An 18050-nucleotide genomic window follows, 5' to 3' on the forward strand; every position below is an offset into this window, starting at 1 on the left:
TCAAAACCCAAAATCCTTTTACGTTACGAAATTTTCTTTTTATTGGTGCGCAATATAATAATGACTATAAAGAAGTTTAAGAACAATTTATTTATAAATACATAATTTTTACACTAATAACAAAATTAAAACATTTCTTTATTTACAAAACCAACTAATACAATCTGTAGCTCCCTTGCCCCAAAATGGTAACTCCTTGAGTTCAACAAAATTGTATCCATTTCTAATAAACGCCGCTGTTTCTCGCAGTTATTAGTAGAAATGATAGAAATAAAGTTAAAACAACTAGATGAAAGATTAGATTACATTGCAGTAGGCCGCCGATTACTTACCAGCTAATATTTTTAAAATTTGCAATAGAAAAACTATGACATTCAAGTTCGATTTATTAAAATGAAATTAATATTTAATTATAACATTTGCATTGTTTGAATATGGAAAAGGTTAGAATATAACGGAAATGGCTACTGCAATTCAGTCTTTCTTCGTTCTGAGTGATAACACTGTAATTGTTATTTATTCTTTTAGTTTATATTTAAGAAACACATAAAGCCTATTTAAAAATGTGTGCATTTGAACAGAAATGAACACACAAAACTACTTATATGTGCTATTAGTTTTAATTTTTTTTACATTAACACATTTTTTTCTCCTTAATTAAGGAATTCAAACTATTAAAAATAAAAGCACTTGTCTTAAGTATTATATTTCAACCACCACTTTAATTATTGTAAACAAAATATTAGTATTTTTAATTATTATAAACTTTAAGTAATCATTTTTGTTTTTTTTGTTTTTATTGTTGAGCCTTAAAATTAATTTTTTTATAAATTATTATGTGCAAAAATTTTTACAGACAACACAAATAACATTTATATACAATCACATTTTTGAGCTGCTCAAAATACTCGGGCTTTTCGTATTAGAGTAGCTTGCTTTTCATGCAAATATCTATCTGATGAGTGCTTACACCAATAAAGCTTGGCTTTCTTATTTATATTACCATACTTGCCAACATTTCTAATTGGCCACGTACTTAAAAGTCTAGGCAATTTGAAACACCGAATTGAGTATATACAAATTATTCCAATAATTCTTTTATAATCAGAATCATGTTCGTCTGATGAATCAAAAAAGAATACAAAGTGAACATAATTCGGTTAACATTATAATCATGGTCCATATACAGCTTTTTGAAGAAATTTTAATTCTATGGAAACACACGGGAGTTTGCAAAGCGCCCAGCTGAAATTGAAAATATTTGTTGGATTCACAAGTAGGATAATTCAGCTGAGTTTCTCTCTAGAAGGTTAATGAATGGTAAAGAAGGTTTGAAACATGCAAAAGTATAATGTGAAATTTAGGATAATTTTTGTTATAATACGTGAACAGACGTTTCTAAAAAATGAAGAAACATGAACAACAGCTAATCTCAAGTAGCAACTAGAGACATAATAGACACATTCGTGAAAACCATTATTTCGATCTAAAAGTGCCTCAAAAGAGCTTTTCGGGCGTTATCTTAACATGAAAAATATGAACGAATCCAATACGTTCAAAAACGTGGGGACGTCCATAATGAAACAAGAAATTTTTAAGGGAACGTCAGAAAAAAGTTAAGCGATCTCTGTGAACTTGCAACATTTCGCTCTATTTCCATCAATAGTTAAGAATTAAATTACTAATATGTACAAATAGATCTACCTTCAGACTAACTGTATACTGTATACTGTATCACTCTTGGGTGTGCTGATCTCTGGCGCAAAGATTTACGCACATTTTCTTCAATAAAAATTCACTTCCTTTCAGCATTACAATGAAGAGGATGGCAGTGATAAGATTTAACTGACTCTCTCACAAGAATATTAACAATAAAGTTGACATTTATACATTCACTTAGCACCATTTTTGACGACCAATAATTATAATTTTTGTTTTTTTAAACCGCATAAAAGTATTACTAATAAATTGTTAAAATTTTTTGAGGAAAAAAAATACATTATGATTCTGATCAGAAAAGTTTAGATATCCGAAAGTTATATACATTTAATTAAAAAAACTGAACTCGCATCATCAATATACACACATAAATATGTAAATACGAATCACATGGACTTTATATCTAGAATTAAAAAAGTTGCTTTAATTTTCTGTGTTAAATGACTTGCACAATTAGGCAAAACTGTCCTAAGTGCGCAGAATGGCGGCTGTTCTTTCCAGCAGGGCTATGTAGAGGAGGTAGAAGGCCACTTCTTTAGTGATGGGCGATTCCCAGACACCCCACACTAGGTCATATCACTTGGCCACCACGGCCGCTGGCATCCGAAGCTTTTTGACTCTTTGTAGGCGCCGGCTTTTCTCTGTAGATCTCAGACCTCGCCGAACCAGCTCCAGATGACCTCTGTGACCGGATCTGGAACAAATCACATTAAACTATGTTCTTGTGGTCTTAATGGAGATTTAATTAAAAATTTGGTCATGTTCTTGAGCGCGAATATGAAGAATGTTTTCATTTTTACGCAGTATTTGAAAACCAAGTCTTGATTGTCAATGGAAGAAAATTAGACAAATGACTATCTAACCTTGACATATATCCCGTTTTTACCAAGACTGTCCCGTCTTAAAGATACGGTTCCAGCGTCCCGGCCAATTCAGTAAGGTGGAAGAAAAACTTTCGGCAAGTGCCTGTCTTTAAAGAATCTTTCCAGGACGTTTCGTTGGTCTCATCAGAATGTTAACTAAACTAATCGTTGGTCTCATCAGAATGTTAACTATCTGCATCCGAGAAATGAGGTCGCAACTTGACATGTATTCTTCTCTTCAGGACTGAAGAGCAATAATTGCTGGAAAGGTTGTCTTAGAAGAAGGAGTTAAAAAAAATCAAACAATCAAGCGGGCTCCCAAATTGATGTCAAATGGTGTACTATTTCGTACGTGCTGTGTAGTCCATTTCCCAAGTAATCGAGATACTTTGTTCACATGAAGACATGCTACTGACAGACAAGACAAAGTACTCATGGTTTCATATTCATCAAAGCCCTTTCCAGTAGAAACTCAGATTTGATTCGCGTTTATTGATTTCTTATAGACGCGATCTTACTGCATTAGGAAGAGGGAGGGCTTCACTAACTACTCCAAAAAGCTGGATGTCCAGTAAACTACCAGTTAGATAAAAAAAAATCTACTTCAGGTTTTCTTTAAATGATATTAAATAATAAAATAAAATGATTTACGCATATAATTTCTGTTGACATTACCTCATCTTACCTGGAGCGTGGCAAAGAGGAGCGCAAACAGGACAACAATGGCAAGGCATGCAATGACAGCGATCACTGTCACAGTGACAAACGGAGAATATTCGGGTGGTTTACCGCGATGGAAGGCCTGCAGTGGTTCATCTACAATGCCACTCCAGGACACAGCCTCAGAGATCCTCCTCTTGCCGGCACCAAAAGAATGTATTTTTGTATCTGCAATGGCCCAAGCAACAAATTATTAATTGTAAAAAACATTTCTATTGTTGTATAATAATGATTTTATACTAAATTTCCAATGTAGGCAATAATTTTAACATGTTTATTACTCAATACTTACCCGTCCACGACAACGAATTTTGTAAATATATAAAACCTACCTTGATTTTCAATGCAGTTTATGCAGTTACTACCATCTGTATCATCGTAAGAAATGCATTGACCACTGTCCAGTATCAAGTTTTGGGGGCACGAAGTGCAGGCATTTTGGGCAGCCGAACTGCAAGTTAAACAAGTCGGATGGCAAGAATAGCACAGACCTGACTCTTCGTCCAGATATCTTCCAGATGAACACGCCGTACAAGAGTATGCTCCACCGCCTGAAAAAAAAAGGAAATCATGCCATATAGACATATACAAGACTGATCGATATATAGGAATAGACTAGAAGTCTAGTATATCTGGTAAAGCTGGTCTCACATGTATACTTTACAAACGGTAGTTACCATTGCAAGTCAAACAGAAATGATGGCAATTGGCACATCCAGTCGAAGTGGAGTACATATTTCTTGGACAATGTAGTCTGCACTGTCCTCGAGCTAACATGCGACCGGCTACACACGAGACGCATTCATCCTTTCTTCCGCCGTAACAGCCAAGGCATCCCGGCCAACATCGCTTACAGCTTTTGCCTATATGGTACCACCTGTAATCAATCACAGTTCATAAATAAAATGAATTCATCCTCCCCATTACATTATTAGGGCCACAGTTTAAAATATAATCAGGGTGATTAGGAAAAGATTAACTTAGTAGAAGTAAGCCGCATCCTTGAAGCTTTTATAGTTCGCTGTTCATGTTTATATACAATATATATAAAGCGTTAGTCTATAAAATATAAATAAACTTTGCTACATAAGACAAAACAATATTACAAAATTACAGATAAAATATACATAAAAATAATATGATGAATCAATGATGACGGACACACGACTTTCAGATTTTTCAGGTTTAATCTGATCTCGCCAAAGAATAATCTGGCATGTTTAGGTATCACAATCTTCTTCTTGACAGATCAACGTGTAAAAATATTCCAAATTTAATATCAAGTGAGATCAGTTAATTTCATCACCATACATCTCCCTTGAAGTTGCAGCTGAATGTTATTTACCAAATTGTAGAAGAACAAGTCAGATTTCTGTAGTCCAAAATTCCATAGAGTTCTGAACAGAAAATCTTTACTTCACCTCAAGTCTGTAACTTTTATTGAAACATTTTACTTTTATTGAATCGAATTTAAGTAAATTCGATTAAGGGCATTTTTTGGCAAGGGGAGTCAAGATACAAGCACTCAGGAAGAGCCAAGGCATCTATGATGGAACGCTAAGGTCACAGGGCATTGAAAAAAAGGAGCCCTAAAATACTATTTCTAAATATTTCGGTTACCCTCGCACTTTATATAGATAAGAATCAATAGAGAACCGAAATGATAAATCTAAAAGTTTGATGACAATATGATAAGGGTATCATTATTCATAACATATTCATTAAACGGGTAAAGTCATTTCTAACCCAGGATCACAGCCGGACACACAAGTAGAGTTCTGTAGAAATAAGCCTGGAGGACATTCACTGCATTGGCCATCACTGCAGGTAGCAGATCTTGAGGGCGGCAGACAGTCTGTGATCTTACCTCCAATACAAGTATCACAGGACGGGTGACAAGGAGCACACCTGCATTGCAAAGACACAAACAAATAAAGTTAAGAGAGAGTATTTAGACCAAGGGCAGGAATTCAGGCAGGCGAACTGACCGCTGGTGATGGTTCAAGTATGTGCCGGCTGGACATGAAGCTAAACAGGAGTTACTGTGGTGGACAAGGTGGCTGTCGCAGGAAGAACATAGAGTAGGACCATCTTGACAGCTGGCACATGTTTCGTGACAGCTAATACATCTTTTGGTATCCACATCTGAAAGAAATTAATTATTAGTCTTAATGGTGACATCATTCTTAATAGTTCTTAAATAAGTGTAGCGAAGATGTCGTCTTCAAGTTTTTGAACGACAAAAGTGGTTTTTAGAAAATTGAACGATAAATCGCAGAAACTTTACATTTCGTTTTGGTTTCTCTAGAGGAGCCGACAGGAAGTTAGCGATAAAACCTCTCATGATAGAAAGTTCCGATTTACCATAGTTTATTTTTCCCATGTTTAAGATTTTCTCAAAAATGACTCCAACGGTTTTCTTATTAAGGGCTTTCCGTGAGAGAGATTTGGCTTCTCTCTATTCTCGAGTGTACACTGTCTTGTAGTTATTTATATAATTAAAAAAAAAATTACAGAATTATAAGAGTTGCAAATTCTGAGTTTCAAGGAACTACTGCATTCTTACAAAATTTACTGTTTTTTTATTATATTTTATTGTCATAAACTTCATATTGGCATTCCGTTCATATGAGCTTTATCTCCACAATCTTGAAGGGAATGTAAACAGGAATTAAATAAAATAAATTTTACCTGTGGTGAAAAAAAGTACCTTGATAGTATGTGTGCGGACAAGCGTGAATACACAAGGCTAGATCGGTGATATAGTAAAGATGTGGGGCGCACGTAAGGCAGTTATGGTATCCCGGACCTGTACACGTGCGGCAGTCCACGTGGCACGGCAGACACAGGCCACCAGAGGCGTAGTATCCTTCTTCTGGGCAGCTCGCCACGCAACTTCTGGCCACGTGAACATACAAGTTTGTCTCAATTAGGTACTTTGGAATCTATTTCTCATATTTCATTGAAGCAATGCAAGCTCTATGTCGTGGTGAGACAACCACTTCTAGACACGCAAATCCATATAATAAAGTATATTGTCTGCAGGTGAATGATCATCTTTCACACTTCCAGTACTTACAACTTAATACTTCGTATAGTAACTAATAGCAGATCTGTACTACTCTTCCCTAGATTAGTACTTAAAAATAAGTACCCTTCACTCACTTAATTTATGGAAATGCAGATATATTTACAAGAATAATATCTTATTTACATACAGAAGCATACATTTATTCTGCATGGTGTCTCAAGACGTAGTTAGTAAGGCCTGATTAATAAGGAATATTATTTTGGAAAGCAAGTCTCTGAAGTTTGATTATTTATAAATCAGTAATTAAAAATATATATTCTTATTGAAGAAGTTGAAGAGCACAAAATTTTGACAATACAGTCTACTAATAGTAATCATTAGCACGGCCAACGCTGGCAATATTTGCAAAATAAACCAGATTATAACATTTTCTAGAATTAATATTCAAAAAAATAAGGGCCACTAATTGGACAGAATATTTGTATTTTTAGCGAAGGAAATTGCAATTACTTGTTCAGTTTATAGTGGGCGCACGAGATGCACTGGTTGTTGGCCGGGCCGTAGCACCCTTTAGAATCGCACTCCAGGTGGCAATTGTACAACACTTCGACCGCATCGTCAACAACATTGTCGTCATATCCGGCCTCGCCCTCTACCTTCTCCTGAAACAAAACCAGCCAACTCAAAAAGATTTATTTTTTTCACTTTACTAACACTAGTGAAGAATAGAATATATAGTACTTTATAGAAAGCCGGATCTGACAAATCTTGTTTTTTCCGGTACATCTGCAAAGATGGAGGCCTTAAATTGACTGGTTTCGTGTCTGTCCCATAAAATATAAGTTGCCATTTTGTAAAAACTCCTAGAAAACAAAAAAAAATTAAATATGTATTTTATACACAAGCTGGGATAGCATATGTTAAAATCGACTTGAAGAGTGTAATACTGATATAACAATGGGGTCAGACAGACATTTTGGTTCCTACAGGAGATGCAGCATTGTGCGGAACAGAGCTAAAGGCGAGATTATGTAAAACAAATATCAGGTTTCTAGTTAATACCCTCTTGAGAATCGCTCTATCAGACTGAGTATTAAAAATAACAATTCTGTTCTTATTCTTTAACCGGCTGACATACATACCTCAGGAGGCTTACTAAGAACAACGCCCCTATTGTGAGAAAGAGTTTCCAAATATTGGTCTGACATTTTCATACTAAATCGAAAGGGAAGATCTACTGATGCAGTACATAATTGCATCAGTTCCCTTAGATCATAACGAAAGTAAAACGCCGAAATAATGAGGTAATATGCGAAATTCGCATGTTTAAATAAAAAACTTTTATTTATTAGAAACTATAAGGTATTTGCTCGCTAGCTATCTCTATTCTGAGATCTAATACGATTATAAAAATTAGGAGTGATACTCGAGCCTAATGCCCCAATTCTTTCTTTCAAATTCACGCGTTTTTTTTTTTATATCCTGGCGATGTCTGGAGCTTTAGCAAATTCTGGAACAAAGGATTGGTAAACTGTGATGAGACACTTTAAGAGAAAACAACATTGCTTAATATCCTTTCGAGGTTATACTGTTCGTATTACCTGGAAAAAAAAGGAGCGAAGCATAAAAATATGATAAGATTTTGTATTTTGGGATACTGCAGCACAAATATGAGCTGGTTTTTGTAGTGAAATATATTCCTAATAGCTAAGCTAAGTTTTGAAATTTGCAATTCTCAAAAGTAATCAAAAATAACATAACTTACCGTTGGCAGAAACTTTTTTTGCTCCATCGTTAATGACAGTTAGTGCCCATATTCCTCTGGGGTCTTCGCCCCAGAAATGGACAGAAAGAAATGGCCAGTCATTTAAGGCCGCAGAAACCTCATCCCTGGGGCGCTGTGATAACAAAGTAGATGGTGTACCTTGTGGAGAAGTTAGTACCAATCTTAAGTTGCCTCTGGGCTGGAAGTTTAGAGTAATTTTACACTGGACATGTTCCAGATAGCGAACTTCGCTCTCTGTGCCCTCGCAGCCAGTGACGTTGGTGTGGAACTTGGTCTCGCTGCTGTAAGTTTTGTCGAGTATACTGTAATAAAATAAAAAAGAATCCACTAAAACAAGCAACATGGACAGAGAACAAACTTGGCAATTGCTGTAATCTTTGTACATTATCAGCAACCTGCCGTTGCCAAAGAATGTTGCAGAAGTAACAAAATCTGTGTCAAAGAAATAAAGAAGCTCACAGAAATTATGCATTCTCATGTTAATATCGACAAAAAGCAAAGTGTAGTATGTTTCGGAAATTGGAAAAGCTTGAACAATCGAACAGAGAACTGCATAGACTAGGGAAAACCTATATGGCGTCTTTTTTTTTACTGCAATTAGGAAATTTAAAGTCGCAACAGACTTTACAAGAGTTGACTGTCGTGTGGTTCTGAAGTTCGGAACCTAAGAGAATTAGACATTATAGTAAACATCCGAAAGTAAATTTTAATAAAATCTGGTGAGAACATACACTACTACTACTAGGTTCCAGTTCTAAATTTATACTTTTTCCACAGCTCCAAATTTCAAAATAATATTTCTTTCTTACTAACAACATTCAGATTTTCAAATTTCCCATCACTCTGAAATGGCACTTTGGTAGGAAATAATGAAAATGTATAACGTTGACGTCAAAAACCTTTTTAATCCAAATCATGTTTCCTGAAAATTTACTTACTCCATCCGGATTTCCGTACTGTGGATTGCCATCAGATAATCTCTGGAGGACCGGGTTCCCATGGATTCGAGGGAGACTCCCCTGGTTAGAAAGCCTTCTCTACGGCTCTCAGTGACCTATCTCCCATGGGGAAAATTTAAAATTTTTTTGTGTTCGCCATAAATTCTTTTTGTTTGACTCTTTTTATTTATTTCATTTTTATATTCGAACTGAACTGCTGCTTGGACTAAAGTTACAATTCTAAAGCATTTGTCTTAGACAACAAAGTATTGGTAATGCCTCTGCATGGACAGAGGTACAATTAGTGTAAACAAAGTAGGCGCTATAAAACTTGTTGCATTGTTATTCAGGTTGTGTTGCCGGCTGGGGTTGTTCAGAAATGCGGCAAAGGAATATCCCGACCTGGGAGAAATTAATGACTATATATTCCTGTGCAAATGGTACTATTAATAACAGTTATAGGGTTTTATTTTATGAAGATACTGACCTTTATTGATTTATTTTTTTATTTATTTTTGGAATGATCAATTTATCAGGTCTAATTGAAAAGCAGAGTGCGAAGATACAGTTGGAAAATAAATGGTCGCATTAAGGAAGTATAACAGAAGCTTACTAACCTATTAATCATAACTTTATTGAATCAAAATAAATACTTGTACTCTCCTACGTCGAGTTCATCTGTAACAGCTTGGGCCAAGAAACAAGTTCTGAAAGATCTCTCTCACGCTTTTGAGGAGTTGGTCAATTTCGATTTCTCTAAGAAAGAGATATAGGTGATAAAGAGGCAGAGGGTGATCCTCATCATTAGAAAGTTTAGAATGGCCAAAAAATTGCTATTGAATTTACGGACCGTTTGTAAACTGTCCATACTGCACACCGTTAACTGGAAGATGTAGCAATGGTTATGTACAGCGAACAAACCCTATCTTTCTGAAATCCCATTAATTTCTGAAATTCCCTATGTAAATTCAGTCAAAGTGTTAGACAAATTTGAAATGATCGCAAATACTTTCTTGACCTGGCCAAGGGAAACTAATTAGTGCCTGGAAAACTTAATCCTGTCCAGTACCTATTTTCTAATAAAAAGGAGTACTTTTAGAGGACTATATCTCACAAAGGGAATTTAACTGAAAATTTCCTGTTTTCATCAAGCAGGTGTGAACGTAAGTCGGGCTCTGAACAGACCGTTTGAAACAGGTTTTCTGTGACTTGGTAGCCAATAGCTAGAAAGAGGAGCCTTGAACGATGTGCTTATTGCTAATTCTTATCTAACACCACTCAATAATGAATAAAACGGAAATAATAAGAAAAACCACGCAAAATGAATAGCATTATAATGCGAAACAGGACAAAAAGAAAAAATATTCAGAATTGATTCAGAGAAAGCCTAGATGTCTGTAGCCAGAGTGAAAGCCAATTGTGGAGAAAATAATTTGTCGGACGAGGGCTTAAATAAGTTTCACCGTCAGCGGAAGAGAATTAAAGTTGTGCAGAGAATTTAAGCAGCCGACAAACTGGCTTTCATCAACAAGTCCAAAGAAGGAAAGTGATTCATAATTTAAATTTATTCAGAATAAATTTATTTATCAGAAACCAGCGCTTCCACAAGCTGTTCACCTCATTTGGCCAATAAAAACTTTTAAATAATTTCTTAGGGTTTTTATTTAGAGGACTTGGCGATTTAATACGTTTTAAAGGAAAATATTGACGCTGTGATGGAGGGCTTTGGAAAACTTCCTTTAAATGACTAAGTCACATAATTCTAGGTACCAAAATTTAGACAGTACTTTGCTAACTATTTTTTGATCCCCGGATATCCACTCTCTTTTAGAATATCTTTTAAAATCAAACTACATCTAGAACAAAATGAAATGTTCGTAACTTTACGCGTGCTGGGATAGATTGTAAGAATTAACAAATTATATTATCCTTAAATTCAATATTTAAGGTCACGAAGAAGAAAATACTTATTTAAATAAGAATTCTTCGGTGGAACTTTGAACTAACCGGTTTTCAGCAATGACTGGAGTTTTGCAGATGTGCTGAGCAGGCACCGAGGTCCATTGTTCTGCCAGATTCACCATCGCTTCTCCGTCCATTAAGCCAAATCCAAATTTATGACTTACTGCAAAGAAACCAATCAATGTTACTAATAAATTTAGCATGCAAAAAATGATTAAATAGAAGGAGATGAATGTTATGAAAAAGCAAGAACCATATTGGCAGTCTAGTGATTTTAAATAAAGGGTGACGCATCTAAAGTGCACAGCCCATTTATTTCTGTTTCCTTTAATTGTTTATGAGTTGTGAATGGTTCAGGTTATGTAAACCATAATTTATGTATTTTTTTTTAGAAGTAAATATTTTCTAAAATAAATTAATGGTGTTCTGTCAGAACAGTTCTGACACTCATACAATCCAGACAATCCACATCCAAACATACCACATTTCTACCGGCCCTTAAGTGAGGTATTATCTGTATCGCCATTTTAGATTTCAGAGAAATCAATCAACTTCAGATATGAGTGTTCAACAGCAGTCAATTTTCTAGAAGCTGAAGACAGACATGTAGCCTGGAGGTATGTTAACGCACGTTGCAATCTTGCAGTTAAACTGCAATAATTAGCAATGAATCGACACAATTTTTCGTGTAACTTGTTTCTAGTTCAGATTTATGTTATTCCTGGGAGATAATATGAATGCTACTTTCAACAATTATGTGTAAATATTAGCTCACAATAGGCCCGCAAATTCCCAGTTTTGAACATAAAATCTTGACCCACCTTTCCTCTGAGCGCCATTTATGGTCCATCCGGCCTCCTTTTCCAATGGTGCTGGGTTGGCAGACATGACAATAATGTGTTGCATATCTCTCCACGTTAAATTAGGATTGGCTTCCAAGGCTAGGGCACACATCCCTGCGGCCAGTGGGGCGGATGCTGATGTTCCTGACAACAGTAACAATGACAACAATAAACTGCAATGCTCCAAAGGATGTCCATTCTTTTTGGCACGAAGATAAAGGTAAAAAGACATGAATTATAGAACAACAAACTTCTCTCTAAGTTTATCAACGAATTGAGGCGTTGAGAATTATGGAGAGGTTATGACAGAAATCTTTCATAAAAAGTCATTAAGTAAATAATTCTGAACTCTTTCAAGAAATATCAACTTTCTTTATGAAAGATACACAAGTAATTATATCCGAATAAACTGACTTGCGCCGATGTACTAATTTTATGAACTTCAACTTCATACAATACAATCCTCTCCTAGAAAACTTAACAAAGTCTATTTATGTCAATGATGAATGATACCGGCATCTACAAGCAATTACCGGTGAAATAAGAGTATTAATTTCGGAAATTAGACAAGATCAGAATTCTTGCTCGAACTGCGAAGTTTGAAATAAAGAAATTATAATGTTTTACACCTCTTGATAGAACTTTGATTTACTCTTATGTTTAACTATATTATGCTCGGGAGATCACTGCGGCGGGCCGCTGCTAGGGCTTGGTTGTTCTCGACTTAATTAATTTATTAAACAGTAAAGATGAATTTAATTAGAATGCTTCATACTAAAATGTCATTTAAGTGAATAAGCGGTCTTATTACCTGTATAATATTGACAGAAATTAAAACAATTGAAATTCCAATCTTGAAGAAATCCTGTTGTATTGTTATTGAGTTACTTCATTGTAAAAACTTTCGAAATTTATTCGATAACTTTGGACAATTGATTAGTCATTTAGCAAAATTAATTCTGCCTTAATTAATTAGAGCAGTTCTCAGGTTAACCTTCCGAAATTGAAATACGTAATTTAAAGTTGCAATTGAGAACATAGTGTCTAGCTCGAAGTTCAATATCAATTTGTACAACAAATTGAATTCACCTGTATGCTCCAGAGTGCAGAGATGATCTGGGCGCAGTTTAGCTTCCATGTCCACTGAGGCGACACTCTTATCTCTGCCCAAAATGCCGGAGCTGTATGTAGTGGCAATCGTGGAGGAGCATTCTTCCAGATACCAAGGTTTGAATCTGCCGACATAGGATCCACATTGAATTTAATTAAAATATCATTTACTTTATAATTTAATTTTACTCTTCAAGATGAAAATTTAACTGTTGAAGGTGATTTCATTCTCTACTTCTATTTGTGAGAAGCCTCTGCCGAATCATTTTGCCTTATTGCTGAATAATAAAGTATCTTAAAAAAGGCGCCTCTTTGAAGACTGTGGAGTCTGCTGGTAAACACTGAACTTGCTCTGAACCATTAGTTCAAAGGTTGCCGCAACATTTCTAAGTGGGCAGCTTGATTCACTAAACCACTGTGTGACATGCAGCAGAAAAAAAAAGAGTTCATACCCTGCCTGGGTGGCACTGGAGATGGACAGCGTGTAGATGCTGTTGGTATAGCCGTCACAGTTGCAGGAATCCGTATGCTGGCCACCGTTGCCGCTTGCCCACACAAATATTGATCCTTTCCCTCCGCGACCCTGAAAAGAAAAGCAAACATGTAAATAACAAATGTAAATACATACTGGAAGATCGTGCCAGCTACTCAGATTAGTGAATATAAACAACAGTAGATCATTAATATGCCGAGTTTAGATCGATTATTATCAATGAAGTTGCGCACACTATCACAATGTTTCAAGGTCGGAAGAAATTCAAAACGATCTGAATAGAAAATCGATTCGTTGAACAAGCAGTTTAGGTGAACTGATTCTAGAACTGCTTAATTACTATGATAACTTGTAAATCATTGTTCAATGATAACTTGTAAATCAAATTTGATCCGTATGATTTTTAGTATCTGAGTTATGACACGCACAGACCAATAAACAAAATTTATTTACATAAAAACATAATAATTTAGATTACTATTTACAGCTTGAAATGACTGGTTTGAGGGGGGACATAAAGATTAATTAACAAGTTAAACAGGACTTTAAAGCACTTTACACTAATTGGAATTTGCTCGAAAATGCCTCTAACGATTTTCTTTAAACATCAGAATCATTCAGATCTGTAATGTTTACTTTAATCTGGAAGAATCCGCCAATTTGGAGTTTAAAAGGAAACGTATGTTAGAATGTTGAGAACTTGTGAGTTCACACAAAACTTTTATCTTTTTTAGTAAATTGTCCATCAAATAAGATGTTTTCTTTTGTTCCTTGAAAATGAATTTTACAGAGATGATTATACAAAAAATGTTTATTATGGCAAAAATGCGTACTCGAAATAATGATATGTAGGGGACCCACTTCTTACAGGGAGGTAAAGTAAAATAAAATTAGAACAATCCATGACAGAGATTAATGCAGCCGTTAGTTGGCGAACTGTTGTAGGGTGAATTAAATTCCAAGAGAAAAAAATGAAGCGCCAGTTGGAAGAATGTACAAGCTAAGAAATCGATTTGAAAGAAGCTTCTCTTTCTTATCAAATTACTCATGAATAAGAAATTAGACGAGCTGACACTTAGTGGAGGCACTTTCATCAATATCATCTGTAAAGTAGTCTGCAGGCACCTGGTGAAGTGCGTGCAAATATTTACATTCGGATCTCGCGGCCCCGTTAAATTTATTCCTAGCTTATTCCATTTTGGAGTTGCGAGGTCTGTCGCGCTCAAGTGCATCTTCAGCTTTGGAAGGGGAAATAAATTAGTGCCGGGGTATGCTCTAATCAGTGGCGCAACCTCATGTAAATCGGGTATGTGCCTTAGTTAGCAACACACACAGATAGTACGAGAAACATGTGTGTAGCAGAGAAATAGATGGTAAATAAGGTTTGGAAACGAGAATACATTCAGCTGGAGGTGGAGTGCTGGCCGATATATTGTCAGTTCCGGCAAAAACACATAATGGATGGGATAAACTAAGAAAAAGGAGAAAGTAAGATGGCTGTAGGGTTAGCTGAGGCCGGTGATAAGTGCTGCAAATGGTGCGGAGACCCTTCCGTCAATAATGTCTTTGGACCCGTGTTGACACTCCAACTCGCAGCAGATCGCCCCCTCTCCTAGTTACTCAAACTCTCTTTTCGACATCCCAATATTTACCAGCCAATCTGTCCGCCACCTTGCCAGCAAATAACTTTTACCTTTGTGTCGCATCGTTTCCAGAAATTTACTTTAATACTCAACTGACCGCCCCTCATTATACTTCAATTTGACCACCCTTCCACTTCCTCTTACTTCCTTGTAATAGTGCAGAATTTCAACTTTAACTTATCACCGGAAACATTGTTATAGGGCGGTCGTAGTGGGGTTAATGAATCCGATAAAAGTAGTATTGATTCAATATTAATAATAATAATAAGGGAAGGGATTAGCTATGAGGTTTGCATACTGGACTCCCACGCGGAGGTCCCGGGTTCGAATCCAGCAGCTGACCCTTAGATTTTCTCTTCCTAGGAGCTTCTTACAGCTCACTGTCCGGTGATGGACAGTGTTGTCTGTAACTCTGTAACGAGAGAACACTGTCCGGAGGCCGGCAGTGCACTGGAAAAAGCTCCGGGCGCTAATAACCTCAGCTGTTGATGCGCCAAAAAAAAAAAAAAAAAATAATAATAATAATGTACATTCTAGGTGAATGGTCACTCCGGATTCGACTGAATTGAAAAGGTGGATTATTTAAGGAAATAAGTCTTTTATAAAGTATGGTTTGAGGAAGCTCACCGCCAAATCCTGAAGTTTTGTCTGGCAGATTGGAATGGGGTTTGACAGAAGACACAGTCAGGTGGTTCACAGACCTATCATTATTGCCTTAAGGCTTAAGCCGAAATTTTACAGACACACATTCTGACACAATCATCTTTTTCACTTCTTTTTTTTTTAAATAAAAAAATCACATGAGATTTTAGGTTTTATTAATAGACTGTCTTATCAGTTCCTTACTTCTATCTTTAACAAAAACTTGCAGTTTAAAATGTTAAGTATAAGGGTTGATTAAACGCCAAAAGGTAAACAAATCAGCAAGTACCCAACATTTCATTAATACTTCATTGATATCATTTAAGAAATTTTACTGCATTAACTTTTCATTGATATTTTTAGAATATATTAATTAGATGTCACAGACCCTTACGCTGGCCATTTTCATCTACAAAATATTTGTTCAAGTAACGCACCATTTCACTTAGATTGACTGTAATATCTATTAATCTGTAATAATCAAACTATTAATCACAGGTTGAAAAGAAAAACGTTATGTTTATTTTATTTATTTAGTTTTTAAATAAAAATCGTCGGTTTAAGTTAATTCTTCGATTAAAGTGATTGTTACTTTAATAATTAACTGTCCTAAATATGTGCAAATCTGATCTATTTTATATTCCATATATACATATAAGATTGTGGGAAGAACACCTAGATTAAGAATGTAGTTGAAGAAAATTATATTGTTCAATATTAACCCAGATTAATTATTACCTATTATTTTTAACTCTTGAATACATAAAGTAATGTTACGTTGATACCAAAAAGTTATTCGAAAAAATCATACTCAATTTTCAAAAAATGTTTTATTAGTTATGTTATGATCGTTTTCGAATAGTTTTTGCCAATATTCGACAGTTTCACTTTACTTTCTCTTGAAAAGAATCTCGTATGGACACTCGCATGACTTTTTCTTACCATAATTTACTAAGTAGTTTTTCATAAGGAAATTTTATTTAAACGCTACTTGTAGTTTAGAAAGATTGATTTATTAAATAGATCTTATCTATTCTCAAGGAAGTCTTAACTTATAGAAAGTGTTGCTTTTAATCGATTAATTCAGTGATTAAAATTAAAGTTCAGTTAAATTCTCAGATTCAATCATAATTTTTTTAGGTTGATTAATGAATAAATTTGAAATTTAGTTCACTATTAATTGTGATATGATTAAAAGTACGATTAATTTCGACAATTAAATTCATTCATAAAATTGAATTAATCAATTTTATGAATGAATTATACGTATTTTTAATCATTACCAGTCTCTGAAATCTGCCAATGAGAAGTTTATCTACATTAGAGACACAACACTGATGAAGATTTAGATTGTTGAAGTTTTCTAGATTTCAAATTACCCTAAAATCAAGATCGCCATATTAGGCTAAGTTTCCTTCAGAACCCCACGAAACTTTACTCAAATAAAGTCTACCAATTGAACTGCAATTAAGAGGGACATTTTGCTCCTTTTTCAGATCTGTATGAAATGCTGCTTTAGTTAAAATCTATTCATAATTCTATAGATGTGTGGAAATTCACGTGTAGTGGTGCAGGGATAGATTATAGATTGTTAAATTTTACAATCTCTAATCGTACTCAACTAAGGATCCAACAGGTTTACGTAAATAGTTTTTCATAAAATTTGATTTTAGTGCATTTCCTGTAGGATAATGTAATTGCCCATTCTTGCAATGTTCCATTTGTTACTGTAAAATTAAATGTTACTAATATAAGATTGTTTAAAACATCTGTTGAAAATTTGCATCTTTCAAATTCTGTGCTTTGTTGTAAGAGAAATTCTGGTGAGTCTGTATACATGGTATTATCTCTTGTACTCCGGGGGGATCTGTTATTTCTCACAGATTGGTTTATCTCTAGAATCACTGGCATAAATAAACTGTGGTGTTACTTGATTCAAAAGGCGGTGTATAATACAGTAGCCAGATATTTACTTCCGGCTGTTAAGATGTAAGGCAAAGATTGGGCCATGAAAGTTGAAACAGGCTTTTAGAGTTGGAGTTGGAAATGCTCCATCTGTGAGTGTGTGTGTGTGTGTGTGTGTGTGAATGTCGCCATCATTAAGTGAGTTGAGTACCTCATTCAGGTCGCAAAACGTCTCAACATTTAGTCGCTTCGAGCCACTATAAAGGAGAAACCATTAGTTCTAATGCGTTTTCAACAACGCGAGGCCATTTTGAATTGAGCCGCGGGAGGGGGCGAGGAGGCTGGTCGCAGAAATAAAATGAACTACTGAAATTGTTTTACTTTTTTTCCTGCGTG

At 35.2% G+C, this 18050-nt stretch overlaps 2 protein-coding genes across 5 annotated transcripts in view; one reads left to right on the plus strand and one right to left on the minus strand.

The window, feature by feature from the left end:
* The window catches only part of LOC141447621 (uncharacterized), a 475629-nt gene that overhangs the window by 33411 nt on the left and 424168 nt on the right, over positions 1-18050 (plus strand). The window lies entirely within an intron of this gene.
* LOC141447616 (furin-like protease 2) overlaps positions 72-18050 on the minus strand; it is a 546208-nt gene continuing 528229 nt past the window's right edge. For 2 of the 4 annotated variants that reach the window (XM_074115348.1, XM_074115351.1), the window contains exons 7-20: positions 13424-13554; positions 12951-13096; positions 11841-12005; positions 11065-11182; positions 8099-8421; positions 7075-7196; positions 6844-6995; positions 6013-6200; positions 5291-5447; positions 5049-5210; positions 3980-4179; positions 3635-3853; positions 3268-3470; positions 72-2413 (exon numbers count right to left, since the gene is read on the minus strand). In XM_074115348.1, the coding sequence (XP_073971449.1) occupies positions 2291-2413; positions 3268-3470; positions 3635-3853; positions 3980-4179; positions 5049-5210; positions 5291-5447; positions 6013-6200; positions 6844-6995; positions 7075-7196; positions 8099-8421; positions 11065-11182; positions 11841-12005; positions 12951-13096; positions 13424-13554 (2409 nt within the window). In that variant the 3' untranslated portion in view covers positions 72-2290. Of the gene's footprint in view, positions 2414-3257; positions 3471-3634; positions 3854-3979; positions 4180-5048; positions 5211-5290; positions 5448-6012; positions 6201-6843; positions 6996-7074; positions 7197-8098; positions 8422-11064; positions 11183-11840; positions 12006-12950; positions 13097-13423; positions 13555-18050 lie in introns of all 4 variants that reach the window. The other 2 variants (XM_074115349.1, XM_074115350.1) reach the window with 2 other exon arrangements.

The sequence above is a fragment of the Rhodnius prolixus genome, unplaced genomic scaffold (assembly GCF_049639745.1).
Source record: "Rhodnius prolixus isolate KJV_2025 unplaced genomic scaffold, Rpr scaffold_7, whole genome shotgun sequence".
Taxonomy (NCBI): Eukaryota; Metazoa; Arthropoda; class Insecta; order Hemiptera; family Reduviidae; genus Rhodnius; species Rhodnius prolixus.